This window comes from Prunus persica, chromosome G6 (genome assembly GCF_000346465.2).
Source record: "Prunus persica cultivar Lovell chromosome G6, Prunus_persica_NCBIv2, whole genome shotgun sequence".
Classification (NCBI taxonomy): domain Eukaryota; kingdom Viridiplantae; phylum Streptophyta; class Magnoliopsida; order Rosales; family Rosaceae; genus Prunus; species Prunus persica.
Genome location: NC_034014.1, coordinates 5,578,193 through 5,599,330, shown reverse-complemented (window position 1 = coordinate 5,599,330; position 21,138 = coordinate 5,578,193). Strand labels below are relative to the sequence as shown.

Sequence of the window (21,138 nt, the reverse complement as noted above, 5' to 3'; positions counted from 1 at the left end):
AACAAAAGTGACTCAAAATGTGGTGTTTTACCTAGGATAGGAGTTTGGAGTCGTAGTTTGGAGTTTTTCCGGCGAACCGTTATCGTTTTGGACACCCGCCGCTGCCAGCGCGTGTGGCGGCGTGTGGGTGAGGGTACAGTAGTAAATCTGGGTATTTTTGTGATCCTCGTATTGTCACGAGCGCGTAGGATTTCGCGGATCTCAATTCGGAGTCCGTTCGAGCCCCGAACGGATTTTCCATAATATGCGATTCCCGGGTGCAGTGTCGTCTAGCCGTTGGATCGCATCACATTTCGGATATGTTGTTCTATATTGTTTCAGGGTCCTGTAGGATTCAACGGATTGCGAATCGGAGTACCGGATACTCCGAAATCGCGAACGCTAGGGTTAGGGTTAGAGTTTTAAGCGATAACGCGATTTTGGCCGATCCGACCGTCCGATTCGGACCAAATTCGCAGAACTTGGTTCCCGCCCTATGAGAAACCTTCCGGGAAGCTCAGATTGGCCATCGGAGATCGTGGACCCCACGGGTCCCGGGTCGGCCGATCTGACAGTTTATCGCTTAACTGAGCGTCGGACCTTCCAAAAGTGGTCCAAGTATCTAAAAAGAGCTAAGGTGGGCATAGGAGTGATCTAGAACGAAATGTATATATTTCTAAGAGCCGGGGGCAGGGTATTTGATTTAAAATTCTATTTATCCAGCAGTTTATTAATTTATTATTCATGGATAATCAGGCACCAGGAGTCCAGCTAATCCACAGGAGGGACCTTTAAGAGGTCTAGCTAGCTCGGACCAGCAGTGAGTGGACCTTTCTTTTATAAATGATTTTATGCAAATGCATTTAATTTATTGATCTTGAATAAGTATTCTTGCAAGTCTTGAGCAGGTTTTATACGGTCAAATACTTTGAGTTACATATATTATTGAGGTTATAGTAGCAGCAGACCTTGAGCTTTATATAAGCATTACGACTACAGTTAAATTATCAGATTTCAGAGAATTGTCAGATAACTATTTTTAGTCCACCATGAATTATCGAAAGCAGAGTTTGAGTTTTCTATCAGATAAAAAGGGCAGCACAGTTATAGATTGATTCAGTTATTCCTCAGATCTTTCAGAAACATTATTATATTATTATATTACATTTTCTCAGCAGTTTATATTTTCTTAAACCACTGTGGGTACCCATCTACAGAACAGGTTGCCGTCAAATAAGACAATGTCTACGGACATCCAGGTTGCCTTCGGTTTATGTTGCCTTCGGATATGATGATGTCTACAGACATCCAGTTTACTTTCAGTTACGTCAGTGCACTTGACATTTGCCTCACGAGTTTTGGGGACGCCCGGACCGTGAGTGCCAGGATTGCGGATCAGGCTGACTACGGTCTCCTGAATCCTGCCAGGATTGCGGATCAGCCTGACTACGGTCTCCTGAATCCTGCCAGTTTGCGGCTCGGATACACTATGTGTCGCCGAGACCTGCCAGGGGATTTGACAGTTTTACAGGGGTACACCTAGGTGGTAGTTTTAAAGAAATTTCAGTGATTTTTACTCAATATTTCCTTGGTATTGAGCATATCCTACATCGGGATATATATATATATATATGTATATATTTATGAGGATGCTTGAATTTACCCTAATTCAGTGCAGTTTACATATTCAGTTTTATTTTTACAGTGGGGGTTATTATGTTCATACACTGTTTGAGAACTCTATTTTGGTCCACTCACACTTTTAATGTTTTGCGCCCCCCAGGCCGTAGAAGAACGAAGGAAACCACTCGGGCCATCATCCTAGCTTCCGACCCACCACCAAAGTGTAGGAGTTCATTGTAACTCTTTTGTAAATCCTGTAAATTTGTATAGAAATGCTCTGAGATCTTGTTGAACATAAGGAACTGGTAGGATTTTTGAGACTGTTTGTCAGGTGGAAGACTTTGTGTTTGGTCAAAATACAGGGTAGACTCTGCCGAATTTTCGGCAGAAGTCGAAGGTAAATTTTAAGAAATTTGTTTAAGAAAAGGGTAAAAAGGTCATTCGTGCCCGGCATTCGCCAGGTGTCGGACACGCACAGGATTCGGCTCGGATTCCAAAGCGGAAATTGGGTCGGGTCCTGTCAATAGCCGGGCGGCTGGACCTCTTTGACACGTGGGCTGAGCACATGGGACGGTATTTACAAATATATAATAGTATAGCCGCGCGGCTGTAATAGTTTTTGAATTTTTTTCAAAGAAAGTACAGCCGCGCGGCTGTACTCGCTTTTCCTTTTTTTTAAAAAAATAAAAAAATAAAAAAAAGGCTTCAGTCTTCTGACACGTGGCAGCCAGGGGGCGTCCTTTTTTTTTAAAGATATGCATAGTACAGCCGCACGGCTATACTCATTTATATTTGTTATTTTTAATAATTTAAAAATATAAAATTTGTTTCTTCACTTTTGTTTTTTGGCCTACTTCTTTAATTTACTATGGTTACTATTATGCTATTACTCGAGTATGTATCGTCCCATTTTGATTCTTTACTTTTCCAAAGTTATTACTCGTATTATACACATACGCACGTATTTCTTATGTTTAATACACGTATGTTTTTACAAAAAATTCACTAAGATACACAAAATTCACGCATTATACCCGTATTACCGAATAAAAACAATATATAAATTTTTGTTTATTGAAAAAGATCGAAGAAAAAGAACACAAAGTAATTAATTTCTACTTATTAAGTCTTTTGTGAAATCGTTTGGGTGTCTTAATTCAATTTCTCCATAGCCCAAGAGCCCTATCCGTTACTATTATGCCATTACTCGAGTATGTATTGTCCCTTTTTGATTCTTTACTTTTCCAAAGTTATTACCCGTATTATACACGTACGCACGTATTTCTCACGTTTAATACACGTATGTTTTCACAAAAATTTCACAAAGACAAACAAAATTAACGCATTATACACGTCTTACCGAATAAAAACAATATATACTTTTTTGTTTATTGAAAAAAAGAAAAACAAAAAGAAAAAAAGGGTATAGCCCAAGTTTTCCCTAATTGTTTTTCAAAAAGAAAGTATAGCCGCGCGGCTATACTGGTTTTGGCATTAAAAACAGCATAGCCGTGCGGCTGGACCTCGTTGACACGTGGGCTGAGCACATGGGCTGGTCTTTACAAATATATAATAGTATAGCCGCGCGGCTGTACTATTTTTTGAAATTTTTTTTAAAGAAAGTACAGCCGCGCGGATGTACTCGCTTTTCCTTTTTTTTAAAATAAAAAAAATAAAAAAAGGGCTTCACTCTTCTGACACGTGGCAGCCAGGGGCGTCCTTTTTTTTTAAAGATATTCATAGTACAGCCACACGGAAGGTATTTGCAATCCGTCGAATCCTACGCTATCCTGAAACAATGTAGAACAACATATCCGAAATGGGGTGCGATCCAACGGCTAGACGACACTGTACTATCCGTTACTATTATGCCATTACTCGAGTATGTATCGTCCTTTTTTGATTCTTTACTTTTCCAAAGTTATTACCCGTATTATACACGTACGCAGTATTTCTCACGTTTAATACACGTATGTTTTTACAAAAATTTCACTAAGACACACAAAATTCACGCATTATACACGTATTACCGAATAAAAACAATATATACTTTTTTGTTTATTGAAAAAAAGAAAAAGAAAAAGAAAAAGAAAAAAAGGGTATAGCCCAAGTTTTCGCTAATTGTTTTCCAAAAAGAAAGTATAGCCGCGCGGCTATACTCGTTTTGGCATTAAAAACAGCATAGCCGTGCGGCTGGACCTCGTTGACATGTGGGCTGAGCACATGGGCTGGTATTTACAAATATATAATAGTGCAGCCGCGCGGCTGTACTATTTTCTGAAATTTTTTTTAACGAACGTACAGCCACGCGGCTGTACTCGCAAAAATAAAAAAAGGCTTCAGTCTTCTGACACGTGGCAGCTAGGGGGCGTCCTTTTTTTTAAAAGATATGCATAGTACAGCCGCACGGCTATACTCATTTTTATTTGTTATTTTTAATAATTTAAAAATATAAAATTCGTTTCTTCACTTTTTTTTTTTGGCCTACTTCTTTAATTTACTATGGTTACTCTTAGCCTTTTTTTAATCACTTCGCTTAGTAATTATATTTTAATTATTATTTAATGTAAAAAGATCGAAGAAAAAGAACACAAAGTAATTAATTTCTACTTATTAAGTCTTTTGTAAATTCGTTTGGGTGTCTTAATTCAATTTCTCCATAGCCCAAGAGCCCTATCCGTTACTATTATGCCATTACTCGAGTATGTATCGTCCTTTTTTGATTCTTTACTTTTTCAAAGTTATTACCCGTATTATACACGTACGCAGTATTTCTCACGTTTAATGCACGTATGTTTTTACAAAAATTTCACTAAGACACACAAAATTCACGCATTATACACGTATTACCGAATAAAAACAATATATACTTTTTTGTTTATTGAAAAAAAGAAAAAGAAAAAGAAAAAAAGGGTATAGCCCAAGTTTTCGCTAATTGTTTTCGAAAAAGAACGTATAGCCGCGCGGCTATACTCGTTTTGGCATTAAAAACAGCATAGCCGTGCGGCTGGACCTCGTTGACATGTGGGCTGAGCACATGGGCTTGTCTTTACAAATATATAATAGTGCAGCCGCGCGGCTGTACTATTTTCTGAAATTTTTTTTAACGAACGTACAGCCGTGCGGCTGTCCTCGCAAAAATAAAAAAAGGCTTCAGTCTTCTGACACGTGGCAGCTAGGGGGCGTCCTTTTCTTTAAAGATATGCATAGTACAGCCGCACGGCTATACTCATTTTTATTTGTTATTTTTAATAATTTAAAAATAAAAAATTTGTTTCTTCAATTTTGTTTTTTGGCCTACTTCTTTAATTTACTATGATTACTATTATGCCATTACTCGAGTATGTATCGTCCCTTTTTGATTCTTTACTTTTCCAAAGTTATTACCCGTATTATACACATACGCACGTATATCTCATGTTTAATACACGTATGTTTTTACAAAAATTTCACTAAGATACACAAAATTCACGCATTATACCCGTATTACCGAATAAAAACAATATATAATTTTTTGTTTATTGAAAAAAAGAAAAAGAAAAAGAAAAAAAGGGTATAGCCCAAGTTTTCCCAAATTGTTTTTCAAAAAGAAAGTATAGCCGCGCGGCTATACTCGTTTTGGCATTAAAAACAGCACAGCCGGGCGGTTGGACCTCGTTGACACGTGGGCTGAGCACATGGGCTGGTATTTACAAATATATAATAGTGCAGCCGCGCGGCTGTACTATTTTCTGACAGCCGCGCGGCTGTACTCGCTTTTCCATTTTTTTAAAAAATAAAAAATAAAAACAAAGGCTTCAGTCTTCTGACACGTGGCAGCTAGGGGGCGTCCTTTTTTTAAAGATATGCATAGTACAGCCGCACGGCTATACTAATTTATATTTGTTATTTTTAATAATTTAAAAATATAAAATTCGTTTCTTCACTTTTGTTTTTTGGCCTACTTCTTTAATTTACTATGGTTACTCTTAGCCTTTTTTAATCACTTTGCTTAGTAATTATATTTTAATTATTATTTAATGTAAAAAGATCGAAGAAAAAGAACACAAAGTAATTAATTTCTACTTATTAAGTCTTTTGTGAATTCGTTTGGGTGTCTTAATTCAATTTCTCCATAGCCCAAGAGCCCTATCCGTTACTATTATGCCATTACTCGAGTATGTATCGTCCCTTTTTGATTCTTTACTTTTCCAAAGTTATTACCCGTATTATACACGTACGCAGTATTTCTCACGTTTAATACACGTATGTTTTTACAAAAATTTAACTAAGACACACAAAATCCACGCATTATACACGTATTACCAAATAAAAACAATATATACTTTTTTGTTTATTGAAAAAAAGAAAAAGAAAAAGAAAAAGAAAAAAAGGGTATAGCCCAAGTTTTCCCTAATTGTTTTCCAAAAAGAAAGTATAGCCGCGCGGCTATACTCGTTTTGGCATTTAAAACAGCATAGCCGGGCGGCTGGACCTCGTTGACACGTGGGCCGAGCGCATGGGCTGGTCTTTACAAATATATAATAGTATAGCCGCTCGGCTGTACTATTTTTTTGAATTTTTTTTTGAGAAAGTACAGCCGCGCGGCTGTATGCGCTTTTCCCTTTTTTTTTTTTAAAAAAAAGTTGACAGGACCTGACCCAATTTCCCCTTTGGAATCCGAGCCGAATCCTGTGCGTGTCCGACACCTGGCGAATGTCGGGCACAAAAGACCTTTTTACCCTTCTCGTTTCAAAATCTTTTTAAAATTCCCCTTCGACTTCTGCCGAAAATTCGGCAGAGTCTCCCCTGTATTTTGGCCAAACCCAAAGTCTTGCACCTGTCAAACAAGCTCAAAAACCAAACCAACTGCCAGAATATCTCAAACAACAGATCTCAACTTCAATAATCTCAGTTTCAACTAGATATGAGAGCTTTTCTACAAATTTACAAAACTATAAGAATGTACAACGAGATCCTACACTTTGGTGGTGGGGCGAAAGCTGGGAAGATGGCCCGAGTGATTTCCTTCGTACTTCTACGGCCTGGGGGCGAAAAACAAGTTCAAAGTTGTGAGTGGACAAAAATAATGTTCTTAAAAACAAGTTAGAACATAATAACCCCCGTTTTGAAATACTAGGGATATAAATCGATAATTTAACTATATTTCAATATAAGGAATTCAATAAACATGAATAAATATGCTGATGAATATACTTGCCTAACTGATCAAATATATAAAGATAATAATGCATGAATATCAAAGAAACTGGTATAAAATCACTGGAAATCATAACTGGATAAAAGAGCTCAAATTCTTTGAAACTACCACCTAATTGTACCCCTGTAATATCCGTCAATTCCCCTGGCAGGTCTCCGGCGTCATGGAGGCTACCCGAGCCGCAAACTGGCAGATACAGGGGACTATGGTCAGCCTGATCCACCGGCAGGTCTCGATGACACCAAGTCAACTCGAGCCGCTCTGGCAAGATACAGGGGACCGCAGTCAGCCTGATCTGCAATCTTGGCAGGTCTCGGGGACACAGAGTCAGCTGAGCCGCAATCCTGGCAGGTCTCGGGCCACCAAGTCTGCCGAGCCGCAAATCCTGGCACTCACGGTCCGAGCGTCCCCGAAACTCATGAGGCGAAGTCAAGTGCACTGACGTAACTGAAATCAGACTGGATGTCCGTAGACATCGGTCCGACTGTGGGTAATCACCAAAGATAAATGGGTACATGGTGGTCTAACTAGAAAATCCGATAACTCTCTGAAATCTGATAAATCTGAACTAAATTACCATCTTTGTATCAAAAGTCTCAAGTTTACTGCTCAACCAATATTATAAAAATAAAGATATTTCACAATGCAAATCATGCTTCGAAACTACGTAATAACACTTATTCAAGATCAAATATAAAATATAATTATAAAATCTTTTAGGAAAGAAAAGTCCACTCACTGATGGTCCGAGCTAACTGGACCCTTCGAAGGTCCCTCCTGCGGGTCGACTGGACCTCTGATGCATGATTATCCATGAATAATAAATTAATAAATTGCTAAATAAAAAGAATTTAAATTAAACACCCTGCCCGCGGCTCCTAGAATTACGTGCACTCGTTTCAAGTTACTCCTATGCCCACCTTAGCCTTTCAGACACTTAGATCAGTTTTGGAAGACCCGATGCTTAACTAAGCGATAAACCACCAGACCGGCCGATCCGGGACCCCGTGGGTCCACGGTCTCCGATGGCCAATCTGGGCCTCTCTGAAGGTTCCTCATAGAGAAGGAACCATGTTCCGCGAATTCGGTCCGAAACGGACGGTCTGATTAGCCAAAATCGCGTTATCGCTTAAAATCCAAACCCTAGCCCCAGGGTTCGCGATTTCGGAGTATCCGGGACTCCGATTCGCAATCCGTCAAATCCGACACGATCCTGGAATCATGTAGACAGACATATCCAAAATTCATTGCGATCCAACGATTAGACGACACTGAACCCAAGGATCGCGCGATATGGAAAATCCGTTCGGGGCTCAAACGGACTCCGAATCGAGATCCGAGAAATCCTACGCGCTCGTGATGACACGAGGATCACAAAACTGCACAGAATTACTTCACCACCCTCGCCCACGTGCTGCCTCACGCGCGGGCAGATTTGGGTGTCCTACGCGATTTCGGGTGGTCGAAAAATCTCGGAACCAAGACTCCAAACTCCTATCCTAGGTAAAACACCCCATTTGGAGTCACTTTTGTTCTTGGACACACCCCAAAAAGTGACCGAAACCAGTAGATCACGGCGGCCGAAGTTTCAGCCGATTTTAAAGTCGAAAATCGAGTGATCTAGAGGTGAAATCGATCGAAACCCATACATCCATCAGCTAGAACACGAAAAATAGCTGAGAAACCATACCTTACTCGATCGATTTGGTGGAGAATTGAAGGAGAAAAAACGAGCTGGAAGTTTGAACTGGAAATCGGTAAACAATGGCCGTTTCCGGCGAACTCCGGCCACGGAAGCGGCGGCGACGGGTCTGGAAATGTTGGCGGTCGAGTGGTGGTTCGTTTGGCACCGGTCTTGGAGATCGGCTCCAAGTGTTGCGGCCGCTAGGACGACGGAAGCCAGCGGAGGTCGTGGGCGAGGTCGAATCGGGAGGAGAGAGAGAGAGAGAGGAGAGAGAAATGAGGAGAGAGAAGGAGGAGAGGGATAAAAATCTGACTTTGGCCAAATTACCATTTTGCCCTTCGCGGTATTTTGACCGTATTTTCTTCGTTACAACTCCGATTCGGATCTACTCCGTGTCTACGGACTCGTTTTGCCGTGCTCTACGCAACAACGCAAGCGGAATTCCCAAATTCTTTCTCGATCAAAAATTCAAATTTTCCCCCATTAAAATATGTGGGGGCAACATCGTCCTTTGGATAGAATAAAGAAATCCTAATATATAATAGTATTGCCACGCGGCTGTACTATTTTTTGAAAATTTTTTTTAAAGAAAGTACAGCCGCGCGGCTGTACTCCCTTTCCTTTTTACAAAAAAAAATTAATAATAAGGCTTCAGTCTTCTGACACGTGGCAGCTAGGGGGCGCCCTTTTTTTTAAAGATATGCATAGTACAACCGCACGGCTATACTCATTTTTATTTGTTATTTTTAATAATTTAAAAATATAAAATTTGTTTCTTCACTTTTGTTTTTTGGCCTACTTCTTTAGCCAATCCGTATTGGTAGGTCCGTCGTCATGGAAAAGTTTTCTTCTCATCACATCCCTTTGTTTATGTTTCCAATAGGCCTTTGTTTCAGGAGACATATGGCTCGTATCCATGGCCATGATTTTCATCTCTCTCTCATCGTCATCTTTTTCTTTTGCATGTTGCTTTTCAATTGCAAAGGCTTCCAATCGTGCCTTGTCCGCTTCATCTCTCCTCAAGTCTCTCTCCAATCTTAGAGAGTTGTTCTTAGCTATTTGCTCGAATATTTGAACACAATCAATGTTCGAAGTGGCCTCTCTCTTGGCCTTTGCCGCCTTTCTCCCAATAGGTCTCAGCGGACGTGGGAGTGGTGACTCCGTTTCCATTGGGGAGTCCAATGGCGAATCGGTTGATGGCGATTTGTGGAGCGGCGTCTCATGCAACACAACCGGGGGTGCGGTAGGAATAATTTTGAATTTGGAACAATCCTTGACAATTTCCCAACATTGGAAATGCACAAAACTTTTTTTTCCTTGCCCCGTGGCACCGAACCACATTTGTGCTTGTATGATCTATTCAAAATAAATAATTGGAAGTGCATTAAAAAAATATACAATGCAAGAAATTATAAACTATTTTGAAATGCAAGAATAAAATTGATTATGTAAATAAATATAGACAAATTGAAAATGCAAAAACAAAAATTGATTATGTAAAGAAATAGAAAATGCAATAAAAAAAAGTTACATTAAATTGATTAAAATGGCAATTAAAAATATTTTACCTCATCAGAAAGATTCGCACCGCTCCGAATGTTCTCCTTTGCTTTTGTCAAGACATTTCTCCATTTCCCTAACTCTTTGTTTAAAATTTTCCATCTACTAGACAAAGCCATTTCGGTCCGAATGGAACCCGATCTTTGACAAAATTCTCCATGAATTTTGCTCCACATATGATGGAACTTCATCTCATTGCCCGTGATAGGGTCATGACTAACGTTCACCCAAGACTCGCACAACGCAATATCTTCCTGGGTTGACCACGAGCCTCCGATTTCGACAGAAGATGACATTTGTTTATTTTCTACAAATGGAAAGTTGTACAAAAATGTGAGTGGATAGTAAAAAAATATTGGAAGGAGAAGAGTTTGTATGGAATTGGTGTGGAAAATATGAGTAGAGAGTAAAAAATATTGGAAGGAGAAGAGTTTGTATGGAATTGGTGTGGAACGTGGAAAATATAAGTAGAGAGTAAAAAATATTGGAAGGAGAAGAGTTTGTATGGAATTGGTGTGGAAAGTGGATAATATGAGTAGAGAGTAAAAAATATTGGAAGGAGATGAGTTTGTATGGAGATTTGGTGTGGAAAATGAATTATGTGAGTGGAGAGTAGAAAATATTGTATGGAGAAGAAATTGTATGAAGATTTGGTGTTGAAAGTAGATAAAATGGTTAGGTATTTACAAGGAAAAAATACATAAATTTTTGGTATTTTTTAAAAAAAAATTTCAGAATTTTTTAGGATTTTTAGGATTTTTTTTAAATTTGTTTGGCCAAAAAAATGAGAACCGTAGGATTTCTGAAAAAAATCCAATTGGAGCCACCCGGTGCCGGCACGTGGCAGGTAACCGTTGGTGATGACGTCAGCGCACTTCAGTCAAATTTTTTTACCGTTGGCGTGTGTATTACACGCGCCAACGGTAAAAAAATTTGAATTTACTGCGCTGACGTCACCTGAACTCGGGCTCGAGCCCAGTCGATTTTCGCCATTGGGCCTGCCCGGGCTCGTGGGACCCGCCTGTTGCCCGGGCTGCTTTGGCTGCGTTGGAGGTCGACTTGGGCTGCTTGGGGCCTGTTGCCCGGGCCAGCCCGATGCGCTGGAGAAGCTCTAAATAAATTATTATATGAAGGATTGACGAGTAAAATTGGAGGCCGTGCGTTGTGATGGCAGCGAAGCGTGAAGAAGCCAGAAAGCCGAGGCTAGGTATGGAGAAGCTGAAGGATCACCCTGATCCGTCGGATAAGTCGAAGAAAGTCTTGTATTTTTGTTTCAGCGAGTATTGTCTAGGCACTGGTAATGTTTACTATATACACGCCTTTGATTTGTAGAAAAATTGCCATGTACTTCCATTGGCAGAATCCATTGAAGTGGGTAGAACAATGGGGTGTGCTCCTGTAATTATGGGTTCTGGTGTCCACGGCTCCAAGATCATTTTGGCAGGTGGCATTAGACCGATATTCGATGGATTAGCCAATTTCATACCAAATCCGTGTCGCAGAGTTCTTGAGTTTGACACTGCGATTATGAAGTCACATATTCCCCTTAGCATACAGCGCCATGGTGACCTTCAACACGGGAAGACTAATCCCCACGTGGTAGAGCACAGGGAAAATTTATATGTTCTCTCCGTGTTAACAGGTGAGGGGTTCGAGATGTTCGACCCAAAATATGACAAATGGGTGACTTTGCCCGAGCCTCCATTTTTCCACAGACGCTACCGTGGACACCACACCGATAGTGTTGTTGTAGGCAGTAATATCTTTGTGTCATGTTTGTCTAGTATCTACCGCTTTGACATGGCTGACAGCCGCCAAATATGGAAAGAGCACTCTTTTACCAACTGCACTGCATTGCCATACGGATGGGATGAGAAAAGTTTAGCCCTGGAAATGAGTGACGGGGATTGGTTGATTTTCACATGTTTCCTAGAATTGAGTTATGACCCTCATGAAATCAAAGACAACCCTTGCTGCGACGATTACGACTGCAACAACTCAAACGTGGATTTTTATCCTCCTTATCGTCATCAGCTTGCGCCTGATCGTCATTTTGAATGGCATGGTACATCTTTGCCTGCCTATATCATGTCAAAGGATTTTACATCACTCACACCTATTCAACCTCTGCGCTTGCCCGATGATCTGTTACCTACTCAACCAGGCTGTGAAAGGTTGCGTGATCTGTATATGGCTAAACCCCGTGAAATAGATTATAGGATCGTCCATCTAGGAGGTCAAGAGATATGTCTGGTATTGTCTATTGACACTGGATTTGAGCCCAACGGCCGAGTTTTGAGGAAGATGCCGATTTTTGTGGCAAGTTTCGAATTTCAACTTTCAGACAGTAAAGACGTGTTAACCATCAAAACGGGGTCTTCTAGTGTTCAGTGTTTTCTACTTGGTGCCCACTCAAGTGCAACTAAATTATCCATGTGTGGTGCCTTTTGGCTGTAAGTTTCACTAACTCACTATTTGTTTCTTTCTGGTTTGGTTTTTCTCTTTTGGAATTTGATATATTTTTGCTAAACAATGAAACAGGTAAACGTCAGCACTCCTCTCAAATGGTGCAGTCTCAAATGGCGTATGAAAGTTTTGATAATGACTCTGTTTGATGAATGTGAAACTTTATTTGCTTTTTATGGAGAATGTAATATTCTAAGAATACTCTGATCTTTTACCTTGTTTTTTCATTAAATTGACTTTGGTGTATTACTTTCATTCTTATGACTGAGTGCTTGAATGGTCACCTTGAACTTAAACCTATATTATACAGAAACTCTTGCAGTTTGAGTCCTGAGGAAATACCAGTTATTTAGTGTTCTATGTTATGCATGTATTTGACTCTTAATAGTCTCGCTCAATATCATTATCAGGTGAGTGGGTGTTCCATATTGCTGATGCTTTTTTGCAGGCTCTGGACACCATTAACGACGTCAAATCTCCAGCATACTATTATACATGTTATTTTATAACGTTGACCAGTTTGGCCTTGTTATAAAATGTTTGCAATGCTTTAGCACACCTACTTTTAAATGTTTGCAATGCTTTGATTTTCCTTTCTATTTAATTGTAAATGAGAACCATTTTCTATAGATGCTGTGGAAAGATCAGGTTTCTTTCATGGTTTATGAAGAAAAGAAAAAAGAATTTGCAGTGATCGACAATTCAATTTGAGGTCAAAATGACATCATTCAGAATGTAGTCTTGAGAAGGTGAAATTGGTAACTAGAATGTCTATGATCACTTCAAGGGTTTCCTATCATGGGAACACCAAAATGCCATTGTTAAAAATCTATTGTTTGGTTCAGATGTTATCATCACAGGTACTCAACCTTAGTGCTGGCTGTTGAAAATTGCACCATGACACCTGATTTCATTCTTTTTGAATAACAATCTTACTAACCCTCCCTTCCTTTTTCAAGCCCATCTCTCTCGCATATAGACGAAGATGCAAAGGAACAGAGAAGGTCACAATTTACTTACATCACGAACCTCCAGGTACTCTCTTTTTATCAAAAAAGTTAATTTTTTTTTCTCTATCATTGCTTAAGTGTCGTAAAATTAGACTATTTGTGACTGACGTTTTTGTGAATATGTTGAAAAAGCAGTTTATCTCTGTATTTTGGTTGAACTTCACAGAAATTTTTTGTTGTTTTTTGCTTGGGTGTCTGTCAATTTTGATGCTTGTCCTATCTCGAGCTCCATAAGATTTTTTTCAGGCACCTATGATTAATTTGGGAAAATTCTCACTTTGAAAACGGAATTTAATTTTCTTTATACTTTGGAATAAGTTTAGAGGACGGTTTATTGAAGCACTGTATGAATTTGTAGGCAATGAAGCATCTGTGTAGCATATGATTGCATATTAGGCCTTGGATGTTTCAGTTGAGGTAGTACTTGTGAAAATAACTATGTTTCAGTTGTCTTAGATAAGGCAGGGATAGTTTGTGATGTATTGTATTTTTATTGGTATTAAAGCTTAATTAGAATAGATGTTTCTTTGAGGGGTTGGTAAACATAACATGGTTTGTGATTTTATGCTACTTCTTTTAATTAATATTTGACTATTGTCTAATGTGTGCACTTGATGTTTGTTAATTAGAATATCACTAGTAAAAGCCTTTGATTAGTTTGGTGAAAAGGAGATGGGACATAGGTCACCAATATTGCTGGAGGCGGTATCCGTTGGAAGGTATATCTTGATCATTTGATTAGTTCACTGTGGCATGATGCAAACACATTTACTGGGATGGAACCATTTCTTTTGCAGGTATTTTACACTCACATATTTATTGCATGCACTTTGAAGTTTCAACTGTTTAGGTGTCATGGTGAGTGATATGAAAATTACAACAATGTGACATTCTTTTATGTAAGTATCTAGAATCTTTTGCACCTGTCACATTGTGTTGGAAGCCATGGACTACGGAATTCCATGGAATTTCTTTAGGTTATGTAGATGTTTTGCTGCAATTTAATGATAGATGAACCTATTTTAAAATTGCATCAATGGTTAGAGCTCCAGTTATATCTAGTTACTTGAAGAAATGTTAGAGATTGTGACTTTACTTTCCTGGTGACCAAGTAGCTAATTTTTGTGTTCTTGGGCATGGGAAAAGCAATTCAGTTGAAGAATCCTGCTTGAACGTAGCGTGCATAGTTTTATAATATTGGTTCTGGTTGCTGTCCTCATTTTCTGATATGATCATATATACATGTTGGAATTTGGTCAATCATTGGCTCTCTCTCTTATGATCTGTAGTAAAATAATTCCATATTTTCAGGCAAGTGATTTTAATTGGATTAGCTGTCATGTCCCCAAAAATTGGAGCCCTTACCACTCCCTGTGAACACAGAAAAGTCCAGAATAGCAAAAAAATATATATATATATTTCTTTGTTTTTCATAAAAGACCCGGATTATTTCCCTTTCTTGGGTTACAAGCAGTTTTGATTCTGTTTTCTTATGAGGCCAAAAGTCAGTCTAGATTCATTTCTCTCTTTTTGTTTTCTGTTTTATTTCAACAACAAGAACTTAGCTTGTTTTGTAAAAAAAGTAAAAAAGAGATAAAACTCGCCAATTATTTCTGTCATTTTTGGCTCCTTTTGTTTTAAATTGATATCCACATAGGCTACTATATACGTATAATGGAGTACTGCCTCTCAGTACCATGTAACTAGCTTTTGTTTTTGTTGTTTCTTCCCTTTCCTTCCCTTTCCTTTCCAAGTATGAACAAGTATATGAATAGTGTTTCATCAATAAACTTGATCATATGGGAACAGTAAATGGTATTTCCCAATATAATTCAATAATCGTATGAATATGATCTGAATATCTCTACTAATTTCCAACTGCCAAAGAAGTAAACCAAAAATGAATTGCAACATCGCTTTACATTTTCATTTTATTAGATCAAGCAGTTTGGATTCTGTTTTTTGGGAGGCCAAATATCAGTCTAGATTCATTTTTTACTTTATTTTCTGTTTTATAACCAACTGTTTGTTCTTGTGATTATTTTTGGTTCATATTAATTTTCCAAATTTAGATGCATGGTTATATGTAATTTCCTATTATTTGACTAGTATGCGTTACACCAGAATCCAGAGGGCCGGCCAAACAACCTGCTTTTTGAAAAAGAAACTTCCTAGCATTGCTTTATTTGAAAAAAGCAGCCTGTTATCATAACATATCATAACAAGTTTGTGCACCAGAGAAAACTGGACCAAAAAAAAAAAGAAGCAACTGCCATTTGTAGTATATACGGAATCTTTCATTTGTAGGGCTAGGGAGAAAATTGCAATCACATGCTTGAAAAGCAGAGGTTACAGTTCATCGCTTCTCATTAGGTACATTCCCAAGAAATCTTCTCAAGTTAAAATGTCGGAGAATTATCAGCAGACAGAGTTCTGAACAAAAGAAGTACATGATTTTGCCATAGCAATCTGAGGGTTTGAGCATATGCATTCCTGGAGTTAAGATGCTATAGAAGTTTGAAAATAAGGATGTTTGCCTGTGAATGAAGAAGAAAAAAAAATTGTTTAAGAAGCTCTTTTTCTTTGTAGGGCTTTCACAGCAGTTGAACTTAGAAAGAAATTACATGGAAATAACTTTACTCTAGATACCGTTGAGGCAGTGATAAATGACTTCATTAGCAGGTACATTTCTAGTCCTGAGAATGTCTTATGTTGAGAGTGCTCATCAGCCAATTATCTGGAAATAACTATGTTTGAAAACTCCACATGCTTGAGTAATTATTCCACAATGAGCTTAGAAACTGGTTCTACATGCAATGCAAGTTGTAAGACTGATTCAGTTACTACTCAAAAGATGTACAAGAAAAATTGTGGAAGTATTACTTACAATTCTATAAAAAAAATTGTGGCCCTAAACTTATAAGTCTGGTAGACCGTAGTGAATTAGTTTTGCTGGCTAACAATCATGTCAATGGTTATTGTTAATTTTCAAATCTCATTAGCAAGAGGCTGAAACTTTTCAAGTGTAACACCACAGGGGATTTCTCAGTACCCGGATATACCTTCCCATTCTTTTCTTTTCTTAGGTCTTTCAAAGCACCCGAGTAACACCATTTTTCTTTTTTTCGGACCAGTCATTATTAATGTTTGGTATTGTGTTCTTTTGTGCGCGTGTGAACTGATCTCCAACTATTTCTTTACTTTTTTACTGTAGTTTTATTGTCATTTTCAGAAGTGAATTCCAAAGTTTCATGCTATATTATATATGATATGACATCTTTTGTGACCCTTCAAGTTTATTGTAGAGGCCTAATCAATGATAGCTTGTATGCAGAAGCATTTTCTTGTTCTAGATGGTCTTCCTTAAGTTGGGGACCATACTATTTCTCAGTATAATAGAAATTTGGTAGATTGAGATGACTATTGTTAGATTGAAATGTTGAAGGACTGAGATTGTAATGTTAATCCTTGTTTTTCCACGGTGCAGCCTGATTTAAGAAAGAGTAGCTGTGTTGATATTGCACTAGGTAGTCAGCTCTTGTTGGAGTCTTTATTTGTTTTAAAAATCTGATCTAGAGCAATAAGAAAGAATGAAACAAGTCAAGATAAATGTTAGTATTGATTATCCAAATTAGCAAGGGTGAAATGTCTGTTTTTATGTAATGAAGCATTGTTGTTGGATCAGGCACTTTTCAGCAAGGGAGTGAGTAAACTTGATGCTGAGAATGCAATTAAATTGGTTTTTGAGGAGGGAGAATCAGATAATGATCAGAAGTTAGTTCATGGCCTGTCAAAGCTCTCAATGGATAATTTACTTGTTCAGGCCTCAAAGCAGTGGCTTCGAGGTCAAGAAGTGCCTAAAGAGACAAGGAAATCAAGGATTGTTCATTGGCTTCAGTATCGTGGATTCAGCTGGGATGTTATTGGCTTCGTATTAAAGAAGTTAGAATCTCAGTACCCACCCTAGTCCATAACCATCAACTGAAATGTTGTGTAGTAAGGACAGGGTTTGGGTCTATAATGTCGCTGCTGTGGCTAGAAAATTACTCACTTTAGCCCTTACCAGTACCGGACATAATGTTGCGTTAACCTACCATGCCACCACCTAGTTTTAGGTGGGGCGAAGTCTACTTTAATGGCAACATAGCTAGAAGACGAGCAAGAAGTGGCACTATTTGGCTGTTTTTGATAGGAAACACCATTTTGTGTCCGAAAATTGAAACTCTTTTGTATTCATGTATTGTTTATATTTACCTCAATGAAATTTTGTTGTTTGTGTTGCTGTATTTGAAAATAATTACCTCTAATCAACCTGCGGATAGTAAGATCACAAGCTCCACTTTTCATGTGTTTGTTTGTATTGTCCATACTCACTGTAAGAACCGTTAGATTTGCTTCGATATTTTAGGGTGTTTTTGGACCTCGTAAGAAAGTACTTAAACTTAGATATCTGCAATATGCTGATAAAGTGGATGCAAATCCATGTGCAGCTGTAATGTTATGGAACAGTTTACTTGGTTTGTGTATTACATATCTGTACAGGTATAAGTAATGGTCCTGCTTTTCTACATGTGCTTTCTGATAATGAGAGATGAAAGTCTTCTAATCCAAGATTAGTATTTCTTTGCTGGAAAGTCTTGCTCAGGTAAGCAAATGGACATGTGATCTGGAGTTGGAGGACTGTGAGCATTGCTGGAAAGAAAAGATGTCATGGAATGGAATCTCATTCCCTCACATTAAATTCTAAGTACATAAATGCAAAAATACCAATCATTGTTTAACACTTCTACTACATACCCTGCATTTACTCTCACTCCTCCGGAAGACAGTTAAGCCATCACATATTCCCCCAAAGACCATTCTTTCTTAGTGGGGAGGCATTGATTATTTCGATCTACAAGAACTACATATAATTAAAATCTAAATTTACACTAAAATTCTTCCTCTGTATTCTTCCTTGTTCTATGGGATTTTGATTCTCTCAAGATAATTTGCACGGTGGATGAAAGTTCATAACTTCTCATTGCATTGAATCTTCAGGGAAAGCGAAGGTGCAGTTAGAAGAGCCTTGCGAAACTGCTTTCCTAGCAGGAGGGGATGCCAAAGTTATTGCAACCCTCCTTCCTTTAACAATTCTGGTTCTCCCCTTGCAGTCTCAAGATGTTGAATTTCTGTAAGCATTGCTACGACATCTTTCATCATCGGGCGATCATCAGCACGAGTGCTGAAACAAAGGAATGCCACAGCTAGTGCTTGCAGCATTTCGTGCATTGTAGGATCAGCTCTTCCCCTAAGCTTCTGATCAAGGATATCAACCAGATATCGTTTCCTTGCCAAGTTCTCACGAATCCATTGAACTAAATGTGCACCCCCGGCAAAGTTGGGTCTATTGGATGCCTCCCTGTTAATACCTCTAAAAGAACCACACCAAAAATGTAGACATCATTTTTCTCAGTGATACGCTGCATTGATGCATGCTCTGTAGTCACACAAAAAGAAAACATGGTAAGAAACTAACTAAATTTAGTGATTTTTAGAAGAAAATATGGTAAGAAAATTAGGAACTAAAATTATGAAAAGAAGGAGCCATGTATCCATAAGAACAATTGAGGCCTTTGGCTTGTTTTAGAAAAATCATCATCACCAATGCCATTCACAATCCCAGCGAATCCAAAGCCAGCAAGATAAGGCTCATAGCCAGGACCCAACAACACGTTCACGGCTTTGACATCACCATGCAAAATAGCAGGCACACAGTCGTGGTGCAAGTGGGCAAGCGCCTGAGCCATGCCTAAGACAACATCATATGTAGCCTCCCAATCTGCTCCTCCCTTACCAGCACCTTGTAGCACTGAGCTCAAGCTTCCATTGGTAAGGTAGAACAGAAGTTTCAGGCGTCGGTTCAAACCCCAACCCAAGAGCCTGATTGTAATGACCTCAAAATTAGGGATTTTGTTGTTATTAATGTTTCGAAAAATCATATGGGATTGATAATAATATTGGGCAATTTTTGAAGTTGGTTTGGTGTGGAAATAATGGAGTTAAGTGAGTTTAATCTTAAATTGGGACTAAAATGCCCTATGTTTAAAGTTTATAATTTTTCAAAGGACGTTCAAGAAATTGAAATGAGGAACATATAATTTTTGGATGGAGAAATAGAGCCCGATCTCAAGAGCGGGTGGGCGCGAATGGTTTGTGAATAAGAATTGTAAGGAAGGAGAAATTTGAGTTTGAAAATGTCAGATCTATTTGAAGGGTAAAATATGAACAGTAGCCAAAAATAGGAATTCAATAATAGGGGGGATTACGGTGAAAATTTCAGAATTTCGAAAAAAATAAAATAAAATTGCAAAACAGCCTAGGCCCAGATCGCAGGCGACGATCAGGATTCCAACCCAAACTGTCGTGTGATTAGAGGTGTTAAACGAGCCGTGCTGGGCAGGCCCGTTCCATTTAAACTCGTACTTTTAATATTTTCGTGCCAGGCTGGGCCAATCTATTTAATTTATTGGGCCGTGTCGTGTAGGCCTATTTAGTAAAATCTTTGATCCCGGCCCGGCTCAAAACCCATGTCCACATTGAAACAGGCCAAGCCGGGCCGTGCTCGTGCCATACTCGAGCCCAAAAACCAACCCATTTAATTTGAATTTTTTTCACTCCATTTTTTGTTTCCACTAGATAATTCAAATTATAAGCATTAAAAATATAATTAGAAGTAAGAAATGATGAAAACAGCATAGCCGGGCGGCCGGACCTCGTTGACACGTGGGCTGAGCACATGGGCTGGTCTTTACAAATATATAATAGTATAGCCGCGCGGCTGTACTCGCTTTTCCTTTTTTAAAATAAAAAATAAAAAAAAGTCTTCAATCTTCTGACACGTGGCAGCTAGGGGGCGTCCTTTTTTTTTAAAGATATGCATAGTACAGCCGCACGGCTATACTCATTTTTATTTGTTATTTTTAATAATTTAAAATTATAAAATTTGTTTCTTCACTTTTGTTTTTTGGCCTACTTCTTTAATTTACTATGGTTACTCTTAGCCTTTTTTAATCACTTCGCTTAGTAATTATATTTAAATTATTATTTAATGTAAAAAGATCGAAGAAAAAGAACACAAAGTAATTAATTTCTACTTATTAAGTCTTTTGTGAAATCGTTTGGGTATCTTAAATCAATTTCTCCATAGCCCAAGAGCCCTATCCATTACTATTATACCATTACTCGAGTACGTATCGTCCCTTTTTGATTCTTTACTTTTCCAAAGTTATTACCCGTATTATACATGTACGCACGTATTTCTCACGTTTAATACACGTATGTTTTTACAAAAATTTCACTAAAACACACAAAATTCACGCATTATACACGTATTACCGAATAAAAACAATATATACTTTTTTGTTTATTGAAAAAAAGAAAAAGAAAAAGAAAAAAAGGGTATAGCCCAAGTTTTCCCTAATTGTTTTTCAAAAAGAAAGTATAGCCGCGCGGCTATACCCGTTTTGGCATTTAAAACAGTATAGCCGGGCGGCTGGACCTCGTTGACACGTGGGCTGAGCACATGGGCCGGTCTTTACAAATATATAATAGTATAGCCGCGCGGCTGTCCTCGC

At 38.4% G+C, this 21,138-nt stretch overlaps 1 protein-coding gene and 2 long non-coding RNA genes across 3 annotated transcripts in view; 2 read left to right on the top strand and 1 right to left on the bottom strand.

The window, feature by feature from the left end:
- Positions 1-2,035, top strand: part of LOC109949557 — a 2,502-nt gene extending 467 nt beyond the window's left edge. Inside the window, exons 2-3 of the long non-coding RNA XR_002272007.1 lie at positions 736-799; positions 1,763-2,035. This is a non-coding gene — a long non-coding RNA (uncharacterized LOC109949557). The remainder of the gene's footprint in view (positions 1-735; positions 800-1,762) is intronic.
- On the bottom strand, positions 6,462-8,715 carry LOC109949558. Its single transcript, XR_002272008.1, has 3 exons — positions 8,493-8,715; positions 7,542-7,598; positions 6,462-6,626 (listed from the first exon to the last, which is right to left on the bottom strand). It is a non-coding gene; the product is annotated as an uncharacterized LOC109949558 (long non-coding RNA).
- On the top strand, positions 11,210-17,808 carry LOC18775106. The gene is made up of 7 exons (XM_020565483.1): positions 11,210-12,499; positions 12,588-13,547; positions 14,152-14,241; positions 14,320-14,380; positions 16,112-16,204; positions 17,010-17,049; positions 17,208-17,808. Exons 1-2 carry the CDS (start codon positions 11,430-11,432, stop codon positions 12,589-12,591), a joined length of 1,074 nt encoding a protein of 357 aa, XP_020421072.1. The 5' UTR covers positions 11,210-11,429; the 3' UTR covers positions 12,592-13,547; positions 14,152-14,241; positions 14,320-14,380; positions 16,112-16,204; positions 17,010-17,049; positions 17,208-17,808.